We start from the raw sequence: 16,560 nt of genomic DNA on the forward strand, positions 1-16,560 counted from the left end.
CTGAAGCAGCGATGGCCTTAAGCTTTAGGGCCAAGGGAAGGTATTTGTGGAAGAGGGAGATGATGAGGTGCATCTGAACAGACTTTTAAGAAACCAGTTCCTGAAATCCCTTTATTTCTACAGTAATTTTCAGTTAATCTTTAGGATGAATGCTTTACACCTGAAACTCTTTTGCTGTCCATATGAGACATAAACACATAAGCAGTACACGCTAGTATTTGGGGCTTTTTCATGCTGTGGTTTTCTATAGACTTTTGTTTTCTATAGATTTAATTTTTACAGTTATTTTGTTGGCTGTGATTTGAACTATATTCTGTAATAGCAGTGCCATGGGAATATAGGGGGAAGTTTGTAGTGCATAATTATCCCATCCTTTCAAATTATTCTTTTAACCACAACTAGAGAGAAGTCGCTGTTAAACAATTCTGTAGTAACAATATGTTCTGCATAAACTATTTCTGCATAAAAGATACCAGGGAGTTGTTTGAGAAACCCATTTAACTGATCAGCCATTTCTTCATTAAAAACCACGCAATGCAAGATGACTGTTTAGTTGTCTAACACACACTGGTGTAGGTTTGATAGTAAATGCTTTCTGGCTGTTGGAGGGAAGAATATAAACTAGGCTGTTCTTGCAGGACAACAAAACCCAGGATGTCTAATGAATGTAAAGTACTTCCATGGGGAAACAATTTATTGTGGGGGGAGGAGGCAAGCAAGGCCTAGGGTAAAATGCCCTACCTAGGCAACTGATGGGATTTCAGAGAAACAGTCTTTCAAATGGCATTTGCTAGGTGAGTTAGTAATGATCAATTCCTTATTTGCTTGGGGTTTTAACATATGGCAGGGATGAAACACAGGGCTCTACATTTTTTGAACTTCTGATACGTCAGGACAAAACCTGGATGAGATTTCATAGGCTGTCCTAAAGTCTCTTTGAAAATTATCACCATGCAGACAGAAACTACTTTGTATTACACAGCCAGGCTAATCAGCTAAGCCTGATATTCCCAGGTTAAGTGTACTTCAGGAAAAATAGCAGGATGTCAGGTGAAATACTAGTCCAGTTGTTGATTAAAGTAGAAACGGCCCTGTCTATGCCAACATGTATTTCAAAAGCAAAGACAACCAGGATAGGTACTAGGGGAAGGTACACTGGGCTTAGTTGTTTGAAACAATGGGTTCTTGAAAATCAATAGCATACTCAATACCCAGGGTTAAGCTTTAGTGGAAAGACAAATTAGGCTGTCAAGGTAATACTGCTGCTCTGTGCCCATACAGTCCTGTAAGCATCATTATGTTAGTGGTCCTGAAGTACAGAAACAATGGTGAGTAAATGAAATTAAAAGGCAACATTTTAAAATCCATGTAAGAAGGGTTCTTTTACATGTATGCAGCATGAGGAAATTGTAAAATTCTCTGCTACAATGCAAGACTTAAGGGTAAAGTTTCACAGAGCCAGAAAGGGGTTAAAGATAGGTGTAGTTAATGAGACCATCAGTGGTATATTGAATAGGATGAAGAAAATTCAAGTACTCTAAACATGCCTATTGAACTGAGGGAACTGTAAGAAGCTTCCCTCAAAGGTTTGGGTTATCCCTTATGAAGTTTCCTGCAACACCTTCTAAAATGTCTGGGTCTCTACTTCTACAGTTACAATTTCAGCAGTACCTCTTTTTGTTGTTTAGAATGCACAGTTTGGAGGGAATTTCGTTTGCAAACCTGTTTGACCTGTAGGGTGCAATAAACTGTATTGAAAAAGGCAGTGTTAGACATGACTTCAGATAAGATATCCGGCTAACCAGACATTTTTCTAATCTGACACAGTATGAGTTCCTAGGTGTTCCATTTTAACACAGTCTGGCATTAATTTTCTATGTTTCTCTATATAATTTCTGAATCCAAGCAACTACCTCAGAAAAAGAGAAGTCCAGTCCTTTTGTTTCAAAATTATCAGTAACAGACAAGTTGTAAACAGAGAGTAATTGGTTTCAGCTCTGAGTATTTTGTTAACACTGTAAATCTGATCTCCCAGTAGTTTCTGAATTGTTATCGACTACTGCATAATTTCAGGTTGCCCTTAAGAGGAAAACGAAAGGGATGTAACTTTACCTGGGAACGGGTAATTAAATATTAAATAATAAAAATAAAAATAAATATGTAAGGAAGGATAGGTCAAACGAAAGATGGGTAATGAGAAGTGACAAAGAATTAGTATGGTGTGGAGGGTTTTTTAATTGCACACAGTGTGTGTTCACTTGCACACACTTGCACAAACAGGTATCTGTGGGTCTGTATATACTCACTGTATAGCTTGTAGTGCAGCTGATTATAAAGAATACAAAAGACATTCCGTTGTAAACTTTAAAGAATATTTAATAACTTTTAAAAAATAAAATGTATATTTTAAATTTTGTTCTTTATATGAATGCACAAAAATGTATCACTGTAATTGCAGCAACAAAATCCAAAGAACTGAGGAGACTTGCCCACTGTGGTAAGATACCAGTGACAAGTTAGGAAAATTCACAATGGAATCCAAACAAATTTCCCATGGCGAGTCCCGACTTGTTTTCTAGCTGTAAATTGTCTAACTCAGTATCTATGAAGATCATTCACACTTAGCAAATCCTTGCCGACTAAGCAAATAAAGAGTCTGGATTTAAAACAATCGCCACAATCAACACCTGGTTTCTCTCGCTTACCTTTGGTGCCACACTTGTAGCACAACAATGAAGCAAAGGGGTAAGTGAAAGGCTGCAGCTCTGAGTGCAGGTGGCTCTGGGCTGCCTCTTACCACATTCACAGGGTAGGACAGGAGGTTGTTGGCATGGACAAAGCGTAACCAGTTTGTGAGAAGTGAGGGGGGTTTGGGTAGATTTGCAAAACAGCCCTACTGCTGATGCAAGACAAAATATTTTACAGCTTCTGTGCAGTTCCTTCCTCTCCATATTATAAATCCTACGATGCTGCATCTAAATGCTAATTATTCAATGAAAGAATAAACCTTTATGAGTTTGTATGATCTGAGGGGGAGAACCAAAGAAGTATTCACAGAACAGAAACAGGACTAAATTTCAGTGATTGTGCATTTATATGATGTGGAGCTAAGTAATTCTGTTGTACAAGTGATAAGATTTGGCTGCTAGTGGCAGTGCAGGAAAATAAACCATATTCTACTAAATATATATATATATATGGATATATTTCATTACAACTGTGCTGATGAAAAGCCAAAAGAATATTGGACTGAATCTGAAAAGCTAAATCCTGGTGTTGCTGAATTCAGTAGGTGCAGCCATATGCCCTATACCTTCACATCTCGTTATTAAGCAGAAAGAGCAATGAGAATAAATTAGAAGTGCTCCTTTATTGCCTTTGGTTCTGTCTTTAATGTAAATGTATTGAATCCTCTTTTCTGGTTAAAGATAAGAAGTCAAAATTATATAAAAGGCTTTACTAAAAGTGAGAAGACACTAATAGAAGCAATTGGAATGACTTCTGTGTTGCTCTGCATACATACAACATCAGCAGCCTTTTAAATGGATATGATATACTACAGGTTACTTATTTATAATCAACCAGTTTAACTTGAAGTTTTATGCGTAATATGGAACTATCTTTTCTTTGTTTTTTAAAAAGATTGTTCTCTTACATATCACAAAAATCTTCTGAACTCATCAGCAGGGAAAAGATGCAATGCTCTTCAAAAGAAAATATGGTAAGTCTGAGGCTTGTAATATGCAGTATGTTCAGAGGTTTGAAATTGGATTGTGCTGGTAATGCTGTAAGCACCATAACATCTGCTTGGCCCATGTGAAGAGAGTTAATAACATCAAATATAGAAAACAGTCCAGTCAAAATTATAAACCAGTTGCAATAGCATCTCAGTTGGTAGTGTAAGGATGATATTTAAAAAAGAATTATTAGCAGCAATATGTGACCTGGGGTTTTTTTGTTTGGTTGGGGTCTTTTTGTTGGTTTGTTTTTCCCGTAACTAATTTTTTTTGTTGCAGTGACTGGAATTTACAAAAAGAGTGTTACTTAAACTCCTTATAGATACTTGTTTTTGAAAACCAAGGCAGTTTATCTCAGTGTAAAGACACCTAAACTGTGGAAAATTATTAGAGGGAACCACAAAATGTGACTTGTCTTCGGTCTCTGTTTCTCATATTTTCTTTCCACTGCAGGATTAGCTGAAGTCTAACAGTGTTCTCTAAGAGTTCAGCACGTGTTACTGGGAGACTCACAGGACAAGGGTCTGTGATCTCTCTTTTGCCTACACCACCATCAAGCAAATTGATGAGTTGCTCTCTGTGGGAGTTCTGCTGCACGATGGTTTGCTCTTATCAACTGAACCATCAGCAGCCTGCTGATGTCTCTGTGTTAATTTGTAATGGCAGGGACCACTACAAATAGACTTCTCTACCTTTTATCTATCTTTAAAAAAATCAATGTTTTATTAATGTATTCATCACTCTGTTATGCTGCTTTTCAGCGGTGGAAACTCTGAGCTGTCAGCAGGGGCACCTCTGTGTACAAACTATAAACCACGGCAAGAACTAGTGGTACGTCTAACCTGGAATTGCAAGTAAGAAAGGAAAAGAGTGGAGAGAGGGAAAGAACAAACTTACACCATCTTTTGAAGAGCAGGACTGTTTGCAGGTAAGCCTGACTCAGGAAGCAGAGAGCACTGACACTGTGGTGATTAACACCAGGAGTAAGCTGCTTGCTCGGAGTGCAGGGAACCTCTGTGTGGGCTGCTCACTCAGCTAGGAGCAAAGGTATGTTAACATTTGTCAAGGCTTGTTAGCGTGACAGTAAAATCCATTAGTGGTGGTGAGGTTGCTGTGATAGAGAGTCACCAAGAAGCCACATAAAATGCACACAAGTAATACATTACTTTCAACTTAGCCTGCACGGCTGAATGCCCCCTGGGGGTATGATTTTGGAAGATACTTGCTCTTTTACACATCAGACTGTCCTAAGCATTTCCTGGGAAAACATGGAGTAGTTCTTGCCTGAGAGCAAGAAGGCTACAGAAAACCAGCAGAGACAACCCAAGAGCTAAGGAGTGAGAGTGAATCTGTCAATGGTGCAGGTTCAGAAAAGGATTAGTTGTGTGTGCAAAGGAGATTGTTCAAAGGGCCCTGGGTTGGCAAGTCCAGCTTCATGCTGGAAATTGCCTTTAAATCAAAGCCCACAAAATGTCACTGGTAGCTGAGACCTGCTGTCGTAAGCAGGCTCACTTTTTGTGTGATCTTGATGCATGCTTCCAGTGTGTCACAGTAAGAATGGCTGCACTGAGCTTTCTGGGAAAACAGGACTCCATGGCTGCCTCTCTCATCTAACCATCAGTGGCTGAGAGATCCTCCAAGGCTGGCTGCAGTGAGCAGGCCACCTGCAACTGCTCTGTTTGCCTGTTCCCTGCTGTGTCCCTTTCCAGGGGTGCCTCAGCTTCTCCCTGTCACATATGCATTACCTGGGGCCGCTTGCTGGTGAGGAATTATTTGTTTGAACAATAGGATACATCTGATTCTTAACCTCACTGCTAGAAGGTGTGCACAGGGGGGTACTACAGAAACTGCTTTAGTTATCAATGAGTGGGGAAATCGGACGGTTAGTGGCTGTCCTCTGGCTAAGGAAAGTTATGGTTTTGATTCCTGCATATTCCTGCGATTCTGTGATATTCCAGAAAGTGTGGGGTATATTCTAGCCAACAGCTAGGCAAAGGAAAGTGCATGTGAAAAGGAGCACTGAGAGGTGACTCCAGTTCTAAGAGAGACTGATGTGTCTTGGCCGTTGTCAGCGTGCAGCTGGGAGAAAAAAAAAGCTAAGCATAAAAGCATCTGAAGTCTTAATAGCTCTCAGAAAAATGGGCAATGTGCAAAAGATTCTTCCTCAGCAAGGCAAACTCCATCATACCTGCAGATGATGATATCCCAAAGTAAATTAATGAAATGGTGACATTCAGGGAAGGAACAGCTGACAGCTTTGTACACATCTCCAAGTGAGGAAATGAGTGATATTTTTTGGCAGACTAACTTGAAACAGGAATGATAAAAAATAAAGCCATAGTAGACTGACAGAGAGAGCCCACTCACAAGTTGTTTACTGAAATGAAGATACAGCTGAAAGTAATTACTTGTTTCCCAGAGGTATAAGTGATAGTGCCTTGTACAAGAAATAATACTTGGTTATTTCAGTTGGAATGTAAAATAGGATAGAAAGGTTTCCTCTTTCTGAGGTTAGATGCTGGGTATTTTCACTTCCTTTCAGAAAAGTATGTGTTAATGAATGTAATATATATAACATATGCAGTCAACCATCTATTGCCACTGGCAATTAGTAAGTGAGGCAATGTCCAATATTGTTTTCCATTAACAGCCAGATCTCGCTGTACAGATTCTGATTAAAAGCCTGACTTTGCAGCGCAGAAGATTAAAAATACTCCTTTAAAACAATGTATTTCTGAAGATGATCCTTTCTGGCTACAAACTCATCTTGAAACACTTGGAGGCAGGGCTGCTTGATCTTGCCATTTTAGCTGTGTGCAAACTGTAGTAAAATTACAATTGCATTCAGTGCTACTACTCTGTACCTTCTTGCTGAAGAAAACGCATTTTCTACTTCCTCTCTTCCGGACTCTGAAGTGCGGGAAGGAAACCTGGCAGGTTTCTCAGAGGTTGCCTCAGTGCAATCTTTTCCTAACACTGGTTTGCAGATCAGCCTCTTGCAAGCAACCTCCTTTGTCTTGCCATAGGCCATGGAAAAGGAACCACTGCTCTTTGGAGGTTTTCCTCTGTTCAAAGACAAGGCTGCTTCTTACCTGTGCCAGTTCAAGTACTGACTTTTTCTTTTCTTCCTCCTTCAGTGAAGTGGGGTGAATCACAAAATCTTCAGAAAGATAGCATTATACACAGTTTATAGTACAAAGGGGGAGGGGGAAGGTCAGATGAATGAGCATGAAGGAGATTTCTCCTGTGTCCTTTGGAGGAGGAGCAGAAAGATTGGGAAACGGTATCTATGCACAGTAGGTATCTGCCTTGACTACCTGACAATACATGGTCATTGCAAAGGTGAGTCCGAGAATCTAAGAGGAAAAAAAACAAAAGCAATCACTTTTCAGTAAGTAAAAAACCTCTATTTATTGAAACAACAAGAAAAAGCACGGCACTAGTTTTGTTCACACCCAGGAAGACACATCACATACTGCTTTTCCTGCCCATTCCTGCCCTTGTTCTGTTCCTACTGTTTGTCTGCCTTTTGTCCTTATCTGTGCTGTTGTTGTACAGAATGAACAATGAGAGCAGGGGAGAGTTGGTTTCCCTATGAAGAGCAGCCACCAGACACTGGGAAGAGGTATATTGGAAAAAACCCCACGTTTGGATGTCTTTTGCTTGAAAATATTTTATAGTAGCAACCCACAGCTGTGGGACTGGGTGAGCAGCTGTGTAGCTGTTGCTTTGAAATTCATCAGGTTCATCCCTGACCCCAAGGATGCTGTGGTTTACTTTATTGCACTTTACCTTTCCAAGTCTGTGTGTGCACAGGCCCCTGTGGGGGAATCACTGGAGACTGAAAATGCATTAATCATGGCCATCAATGCCTCATCAACAATGTATGTGTCTTTCTAGTCAGCCTATTCCAGAGAAGCAGCAGAGAGGTGGTGGTAGCTCTTCTCCCAGCCAGCTACTGACCTGCTGTGCTGCCTCTGTAGATTACTTCATCAGAAAAGGGGATGGGGAAGAGAGTCTTATCTTCCTTCCAGCTGAAATACTTTATATGAATGTACTAAGTGCTTGTTATTTTCCCTTTGCAACACCACTATAAGAATTGTCATTGAAATTAAGGTCTGCCAAGTAGAAATTTTTAGGGTACGGATCTTATTTTTAGCACTTAATATGACCACTTCAAATTTAGTCTTTACATCAGTAGTAGTTTCTCTTAATGAGTACTTTGAAAGAGTGTATGAATATACACACACTATTCTACTTATGAAGAAAAAGATGGTTATAAAGTTGTTAATCTTCCTCAAGTCTCAGTCTTCCACAGTGAAATAAGACTGTTAGGTTTTAGTTTTACAGTAAGCACTTGTCTTTGGGAAGTATCCCCTGAACACTGCCTTCTGCTTGCTAGCAAAGGAATACCTCTGGGGACAGCTGCATAATAAAACTGTGGTGGCTGAATTTGTTTTGTAATTTGGAGGATTCTTAACATGAAAAACAAAAGCTGTCACACATTTAGGGCCAGAGCACCATTGAAACAGAAACAACAGAGGGAGCCCAAATCATTTTAGGTGACAGTGCGTCAAAACTTTTGTCATCCATTAGATTCACACAGTGCAGCTGGAAGACAGACTGAAAATCTTTCGTGTTCTGAGGTGTTTTCTCTGCACTGCACAGCATTTAGTAGGAATATGAATTTGCATTTTTAAATTGTCTGAAGTGTTTTCTTCCACGCAAACCAGTAATGTCTTTCTGTCAGAAAGACAGCATTGTCTTAGAACTTGATTACATTTAGGGTATTTATGAGAAGGACTCTGACGTGGGCTGGTGGGGGTGTTTTAGTGTATCTTTTAAAGACCCCCTAAATGCTGCATAGATGCTCAAAAGCTGGGTGGGTTTTTTGTTGTTGTTTTGTTTTGGTTTAAGTATAGTAATATATCAACAACAGTCTTAAACTGTCTGTCTGCCATATGATCTGGTTGAGTTTTTTCCTAAGCATATCTGCTCACCACAGTGGCATAAAAAAACAAAATTCTCCTGAATTTGGGCCTGTGAGGCGTCAGGCATTTGCGTTAATAAGCTGCAGCCCATACATGACATATGAGAGAGTAAGATGCATGCCATTCTGCCTAATCTGACATTAGTGGGAATGTGAGTAGAATTCTGATCCCAGGCTGCTGGGATTCTGCTCTTGCTGCTGCTAGTGGCATACCAGACAAAATTAAAACAAAAACAAACAAACAAACAAACAAAAAACCAAACAAAAATACACAAACAAAACCCCCCCAAAAAAACAAACAAAAAACCCCAAACCAAACCAAAACCAAAAAAAGCACACACACACACAAAAACAACAACCAAAAACAAACAAAAAAAAAAACCACAACAAAACAAAACAAACTGAACGACCACAGGTTAATCTGCAGTTACAGAGTGTTAATTAGCTCAGCGATGCCATCCTTTCTGCTTGTATCTTGAGGGTGAGAGAGGGGGGGAGCTGGAAACTAAGTGAGATTTTCACTGCCTTTAGGAATGGGGCTTTGGGCAATGAATGGAGGGCTGACATACAGCTCAATCTTGTACCTATTTTAAATAAATTAAAACACAAAAAACTTCAATAATGCAGAATTTTACTCTACCATCATGCAAAATTATTAAAACCAGCTTGAGCAGAGTATACCTGCATCTGTGGTTACTTAGCTACAATTAGTTAGGATTTGAAAATTGATATTAAACTGTACCTGCACCATAGCTGTGCACAGTCCAAAGATTCCCACTGCTAATAAGTTTTCCTGGAGCCATATTTTCACAGTTTCATAGCAAGGCTAGAAAAAAAAATCCATATAATATCACATTAGCTATAAACACACAGCTCTACTCCCCTGGGAACACAGAGCCAGAGAAAACCAGATCTGACTAAAGTGCTGCATGAGCACTGCTCCATGTAACCTTTTAACAGTAGTTTTAACTATTGTGTTGGTTTTGGATGGGGTAGACTTCATTTTCTTCACAGTGGCTATGGGGCTGTGTTTTGGATTTGTGCTGAACACAAGGTTGATAATATAGAGATGTCTTTGTTATTGCTGAGCAGGGCTTACCCAGAGCCAAGGCCTTTTCTGCTTCTTGTCCTCCCACACTGGCAAGGAATTTGGGGCTACATGGGAGGCTGTGAGGGGACCCAGCCGGGCCAGATGACCCAAAGGGACCAAAGGATTTCATACCATGTCACATCATGCTCAGCAAATAAAGAGGGGGAAAAGAGGACAAAGAGGAGGATATTTGGAACAATGGCATTTGCCTTCCCTAGTCAGGGCTACGTGTGGATGGAGCCCTGCTCTCCTGGGGATGGCTGGACACCTGCCTGCCCGTGGGAGGTGGTGAATGAATTCCTTGTTTTGCTTTGCCTGCAAACGAGGCTTTTCGCTTTCCCTATTGAATTGTCCTTATCTCAACCCACTCTTTTCTCACTTTTCCTCTTCTGATTCTCCCCTTGATCCCACTGCTGGGGGAGTGAGCGAGAAGCTGTGTGGTGTTTAGTAGAAGGCGGGGGTTAAACCATGACAAATAAACAAGCAGTGGATTTGTGTCCTCTTTGTCCTCTCAAACCCAACCAGAAGCAGTTAGAACTTTAGAATCAGGCTTTCCTTTTCTCTTATGTTTCAGGGAAACAAATACTTCTTATGATACCTTATAATTTCATATAATATGAAAGCCAAAAGTCCCAGTGAGAGTGGCTCAGTAGCCACTCCTACTGCACATGGACCCACTTCATAACATTTTGCATCATTTCAATTTGCACTATGGGCACTCCATTATTTGCTTCCTGCTTTAAATTCTGCAGTACCTATAACTCCGTGTTCCTGATCCAGTGTTAGGAAGGGTGGAACTGGCCCAAATGAAACCTTCCTTTAAATAATAAATAATGTCTGTAAGACAACCTTGTGTAAAAACAGTGCCCGCTGTCTTGTAAATGCTCATGACCAAGAATCAGTCAGCCTTCAGTTAGTGGCTTCTATTAATACCCACCAGACACGGTGTTAACCTGCACTGATCTTCTTGGGACCACAAATAAAATAGAAGAAGAACATTTAGGCCCTTAAGTTAAAAAACTGACTTGGGGCTACTTGAGAAGTGTAAGGAAGCCATGTTGGATGTGAACTCAGCCTCTGCCAGTGCCAATCCACGTGTATGAAATTTTGCTAGGAAGCCAAGAGAGCTTTAGTCATTGTCTTCATGAACCATTAGAACCAGCAAAACTTACTTATAATTCCACTTCATTAGATGGCCTTACTCCACACTCCTCCTGCATAATTGCAATACCTGTAATTAGCACAAAGAATTGCTGAGCTAATTTCAGAGAAGAATTTAGGCTGTGATGATCTGTTCCGGAAAGATCTCGCTGAGGCCATTGTAGGGAAATTATCCCACGGAGTTTTGAATTTGATTACAGGCAAGTGCAAAAACTCACTGAAAAAAAAATGCTGCCGTCAATTCAGCGGAAGAGTTCCCACTTTCCTACTGTGCAGTGGAAGCCCCTGAACTAGAGAGCCTGGTTGGAGCAGAGCACTCCATGCTCACGGTCCTCTTGCCTCAGGACTGCCTGGGCTATGATAAGCTACAGCTGCTGCTCCAGGGCCTGTGTGTGTATGAGCCATTTGCTTTTATTGCTACCTGATTCCAGGAGGTGGGACATTAAAAAGGACGTTCCCGTCATTTCCTAGTTAGTCGGACCTAGACCACGATGCATATCAGAGTTGGAATGTACTTGTCTGCTATGTGAAATAACAGCTTAGAGCCTACTGAAAGAAAACCCTTCAGCTCATAAAAATAATTCAATAGGAGGTTTCACTGGAGGTCAAAGGCCACAGCTCAACATGAGCCTCCTGAAACCACCTGATTAAAGATGAATTAGGACACCAGCATATCTTATCACCTCTACAGCCCTGCAGATGTACCTGCCTGCCTGTACCTGGGCTGCAAGACAGCTGCTGAGATAGTGCTGGAATGCTACTCACCGCTTTCCACCAGGTCCCTGGGGAATGAAGTCCACAGTTCTCACTGAATTCTAAGCAGCAGGAGTCTGGCACCCGGGTTGTGTTGTACACTTCAAACCAGTCAGTGTAGTTGGAGACTCCACAGCACCTGAACTGGAAAAAGAGAAAGCGAGGTGGTACCGTAAGTACGACCCGTCACTGACTTCTGCTTGTTCTGACTTCTGCCCCCTGGAGCTGGACACTCAGTGCATCTTGATTATACCAGCAGAGGCTTGAAGTTTTAAAGAAGTGCAGTACTTCCTCAGTGTTACCCAAATGGACCCTTTTCTCCACTCTTGTATTATGTTTAAATATGGTCTTGTATGTGGATGTTGATGCAAGACGCAAAGGCACCCATCTGCAATGGGAGGACACTGCACGAGCTGAAACCAGACAACCTTAGCCAAGTACTGAGATTAAGGATATGTGACTGAGCAGAATTATAACAAGTTGTTTACAGCTTCTTGTCTGTAAAAAAGATATGGATACTGCACCCAAGAGATGAAGATACTGGGATCTCTACGGCACGCTACTTCTAGAATCATGATTGAAGTCAACAAGGCAAATTTCTTGCTAAGCTCTTAATTACTAATCACCTTTGAAAGTCTTTGCCAGTCAGTAAAAGATGTATTTCCTCCTCATCTCTCTATGGTGCAGTTCCTTAATGTCATCATCTGATGCTGCTGAATAGTGGTGCTTTAAGTGCCTGCCTACGAGGACACGAAGATTACAACGGGGCTAAATCGGAAGGTTTGTTCCACTGTGGTAGTGGGACGAAAGGTATAGGAAACGTACAGGGAATGACTCTGTGATCATCTTCCCTCTCTGGGAACTGGTATATTCCTGTGATACAAAATAAGCTACGACTCATTACCATATAGATGTATACACCATCTGTTGCCTCTATGCTAACTCAAAAGTATGAATTTGTTGGTATTTAGACACTTTAGCACTAATGAGTATAAAAAGACAACACCGGGCTGCAGAACCACTCTCTGTGCTATTGGCAGTACCTCACACTTTTTCAGGACTAAGCCAGCCACCCACTTAGCCTCAAAATGACTTGCTGAAATCTTATTCTTTAAATGTGATCCTATATAAGTCTGTACAGTATCTTTTGTATCCCTATAGAGACCACTCCTCTTGTTTCTTTCTGATAGACCTGTAATCATGCAGACATCTGCATCACCAGGACCAAGGACCTAATTCAGATCCTGGTATTTACACTGGCCCGAGAGAGAGTTTTTCCTTGACATGTAATAGTTGTGAAGTTCAGGCTGTAGGTAAGAGTTGTAGTGTTCAGGTCTTGTTGCACACACAAAATCTACCATTCAAGACCCATAGAGGGCAGAGGTGTCCCACACTGCCTCATGCATCATATGATGCTTCAAGTACTCGCAGAAAGTACTCCTTGATAAAGACGTTTCAGTGCTCACAGCAGTGTTTTTCTTCTGCCAAGAAGAAGTCAGAAAACTTTCCCGGACTAACATCTATCCCCACAAGGTTCTGCTCTGAATTTTGATTTGGTCTGTGGCAGGAATCAATCCTTAGCTTGCAACTGTTTGATTTGTGAGTTTACAGGCTTCATTTTCTATAAACTGACGTGAAAGTAAAAAAAAAAGTTTGTGTGGCTTTCTTTTTTCCCTCTATGTTCCTGCACAGAAAACAGGAGGTCCACGAGTAACAGGTCCCAAAAAGCAAACAGGAGCAGCATGGAACACATGGTATGCATTTGAGGAAAGCTGGTTTATTTGGAAATCTAACAAGAAGAAGGTCTTGCAGGCTGTCATCATTAGAGTCAGGAGGCAGCTCTTTGACAGACAGTGAGAAGTGACAGCTTGTAAACAGCAAGCCTTAAAAATGTGGCTCATCTGTGATGTAGAGCGCAGCGGTAAGGGCTGAGACATTTGAGTGATGTTCTGGCCAAATACAAGTGACACAAGTTTGCATAAATCAGGACTAGACCCCTTGTCCCCGTAATACTGCATGGCTAAGGGTGTCAAAGTCTGACAGACTAAGGAGATGGAGATGAAGTATGGGTTTTGTAGTTAAGTGCTCACTAACAGCTTGAGGACAGCTGATCCTATGGAGCCTGTGAAGCAGGAGGTGCCTGGGCCATGAGATAGGGTTGGGCCTCCAAAGAGTAAAAATTCCTGCTAAACCAGAAGGTGAAAATAGGAGGGGATGCAATTGCAAAGACAAGCTGCAGCTGGACACAAATTGCCTGCCCACACAGATTCTCTGTGTACTGAACAGAGAACAGAGCAGACACAGCAGACTCAGCGATAGGAGAAGGGGCTAAAGAAAGATCCAGGACAGAGCAGAGGATCAATAGTCTTAGGACTGGAAAAAAACAGTCTGCAACTGTAACGGGAAGAAATATCTTTGCAAGACAAAGTAAGTATGAGCAATGGAAATGGAATTTAGCAGCAGATGATCCATAGTCCTAAAAGAGAAGAGGTGATGATCACAGAAGAGTACTAACACCACAGAGACCAGAAAGCACCAGCAAGTGAGCCAGCACTGCTCAGTGAAGGCCAAGTCCAGTGACTGGCACTTCTAGGGGGCAGAGGCACAGATCCATGGCAGTAGGCCAATGACACAAGAACACGGAAATGAGCCACAGTGGCACTGAATGGGACACCAGTACAGATTCAGCAAAGGGGTCCAGCTAGAAGCCAAAAAGACAGATAAGCTGAGAGCTCAGTAAACTCAGAGACTTCATTATGGGTGTCCAAGTAGAAAAGAGAGTGTGGGAGTGATTTTGGATCATTTGACAAGCGACCTGATTTATCCCAGGTTCACAAAGCTGAACAGTAAGTAGCCAGATTGTTGAGGGAGATGAGGGACTATGAGAAGGAAGGGTAATACTGAGGACAAAGAGCAAAATATGAGGACTTTTTTTGGAGTCCTCTTAGATTTGAGAGCAATGCTCTCTTTTGAAAATTTACAAGGTTTCTGAGCAAGGACAGTTGGAGAAAGTCCTACACTTGGAGGATGGAGAAATCTCAGGTCACATGAAGGATAATTTCTGTCACCAGATGTTTTTTGTAGGCAGTCCTACCAGACTTCATGTTCTTCCACAAAGGCTGATGTTCTGCCAATGCCAGACTGATTGTCACAAAGCAATTGAAGACTTGATTCTTGCTACAACCATATTAATTTTTTGATCACATTTACAGTCCTGTCTTGTTCCCTTTACTAGTAAAGTGATAAAAATTAGACAAGTTTGCCTAATTGATTAGTTCTGTTCCTAGTTTCAGCAGGGAATGATACACTCATGCTTTTTAGAAACAACTAGAAACTAATTGTCCTTATTTTGGGGTACCCAGACAAACACACTTTAAAAGATGGTAATCCACTAAAAATGTTAACTGTTGTCTCAAATAGCAGTAACTTTTAAGACACCTTGACTTGGACACTCCAGCTCACTTGATTCTAGGACTCACAGCTATGAAGGATCACGCAGGGTGAGAGGCAACTGTGCTGCTCCATGAAGAAATGCAGGTGGTTATGGTATAAGGTGACAGCGAGGTAGTAGTTCTGGGGAAGTTCATACAGTGTTTGGCAGAGTTTCTCAAACGAGCCAAAGCTTGTCAAATGCCTTTGAGAATCTCAGCTCCTGCTGCTGAACAGGAATACTGACGTGTTCCTAGGAATACTGACGATATGCTGCAGTTTGTTCCAGATGTTTCATGTGGGAGGCTTTCTCCCTCCTGAGATGTCAAACCAGATCTTCTCCCCTGCTTTGTTGTACAGACATAAATCTCTCCCCTACTGATAATCTGTGGGGTTCTGAAGTGGCTCACAGATTTCCAAAAGCTCAGGACGTGCAGGGGATGCTCAACACAAGGATGCAGTCAAAGGTCATGGTGCTGAGGTGCTTTCCCCAGCCAAGCAGCACCAAGGAGCACTGAGGTCTCTGTGCTGTACTTATGGGATGCAAAGCTGCTTGAAAATAGCTTATTTTTTGTTTTAACAAGTAACTGCTGCTCTAGCAAGAGGTATCTAGAGCTGGTAATTAACGTTAAACAGAAAGTTTCTATCTTAGTGCAACAGAAATGTTAAGGAGCTGGACACTTGTACATATTTTACAGGTAACCCAAATACTGAAGGCTAACGAGGCCTTATCTTTGGCAAATTCCTGCAAAATCAGTCAGGCTGGGTTCATGAAAATAAACAGACATTCAATCCTTGTTGCAGACAGTTTAACTGTTATCAATGCCTGGTTTTTCTGGTTTTGTGAATGTGACAAAGAACTAGAGACAGGGTAGGGTGCTTTTTATGTCTTTTTTTCATCCATCACTGTAAAAAATGGTGCCAAATATAGTTTTGTTCTAAAAATCATGTTTAATGGGTGGTTTGGATTACTTCAGCAGTAATTCTAAAGTATTGCTTGATCTAACAGAATCAATGACTGGACAGAGGGAGATGGGGCAAATTTTCTTCTCAGTTACAGTGGTCTAAATAGACATGAAAGGACATTACACAGCAGCAAAAGTGAGCTGAATTTGGCTCACTTTAGTGAAGCTAATAGGTTTTCTGCATGCCTCTCAAATTACTGCCTGGTTAGTTAAAAGGAGAAGTGTTCAAATATTGATCACAAAGATGTTGGGGATGAAGCAACGTTTTAAAAATTAATGTCTGTTTCTCATTTCCTAATGATCTCCACCTGTAACTCTAACCAGGTGGTGGGTAAGGAGTGTAGTGCAGTTCAGGGTAACTCGCCTCCTATACTATTAGAATTTTAGTCATGTTTAAAAACTACTTTGTAAGCTTTTCTAGTCTTCAGTCATAAC

General features: G+C 41.2%; 1 protein-coding gene across 7 annotated transcripts in view; it reads right to left on the reverse strand.

The window, feature by feature from the left end:
• Positions 1 to 231: 231 nt before the first annotated feature.
• TSPAN4 (tetraspanin 4) overlaps positions 232 to 16,560 on the reverse strand; it is a 312,240-nt gene continuing 295,911 nt past the window's right edge. For all 7 annotated transcript variants that reach the window (XM_027894722.1, XM_027894721.1, XM_027894723.1 and 4 more), the window contains 3 exons: positions 11,744 to 11,875; positions 9,470 to 9,553; positions 232 to 7,093 (listed from right to left, as the gene is read on the reverse strand). In XM_027894722.1, coding sequence (XP_027750523.1) covers positions 7,025 to 7,093; positions 9,470 to 9,553; positions 11,744 to 11,875 — 285 coding nt within the window. In that variant the 3' untranslated portion in view covers positions 232 to 7,024. The remainder of the gene's footprint in view (positions 7,094 to 9,469; positions 9,554 to 11,743; positions 11,876 to 16,560) is intronic.

The sequence above is a fragment of the Empidonax traillii genome, unplaced genomic scaffold (assembly GCF_003031625.1).
Source record: "Empidonax traillii isolate 1590-97213 ecotype Southwest subspecies unplaced genomic scaffold, ASM303162v1 scaffold440:size489645, whole genome shotgun sequence".
Taxonomy (NCBI): domain Eukaryota; kingdom Metazoa; phylum Chordata; class Aves; order Passeriformes; family Tyrannidae; genus Empidonax; species Empidonax traillii.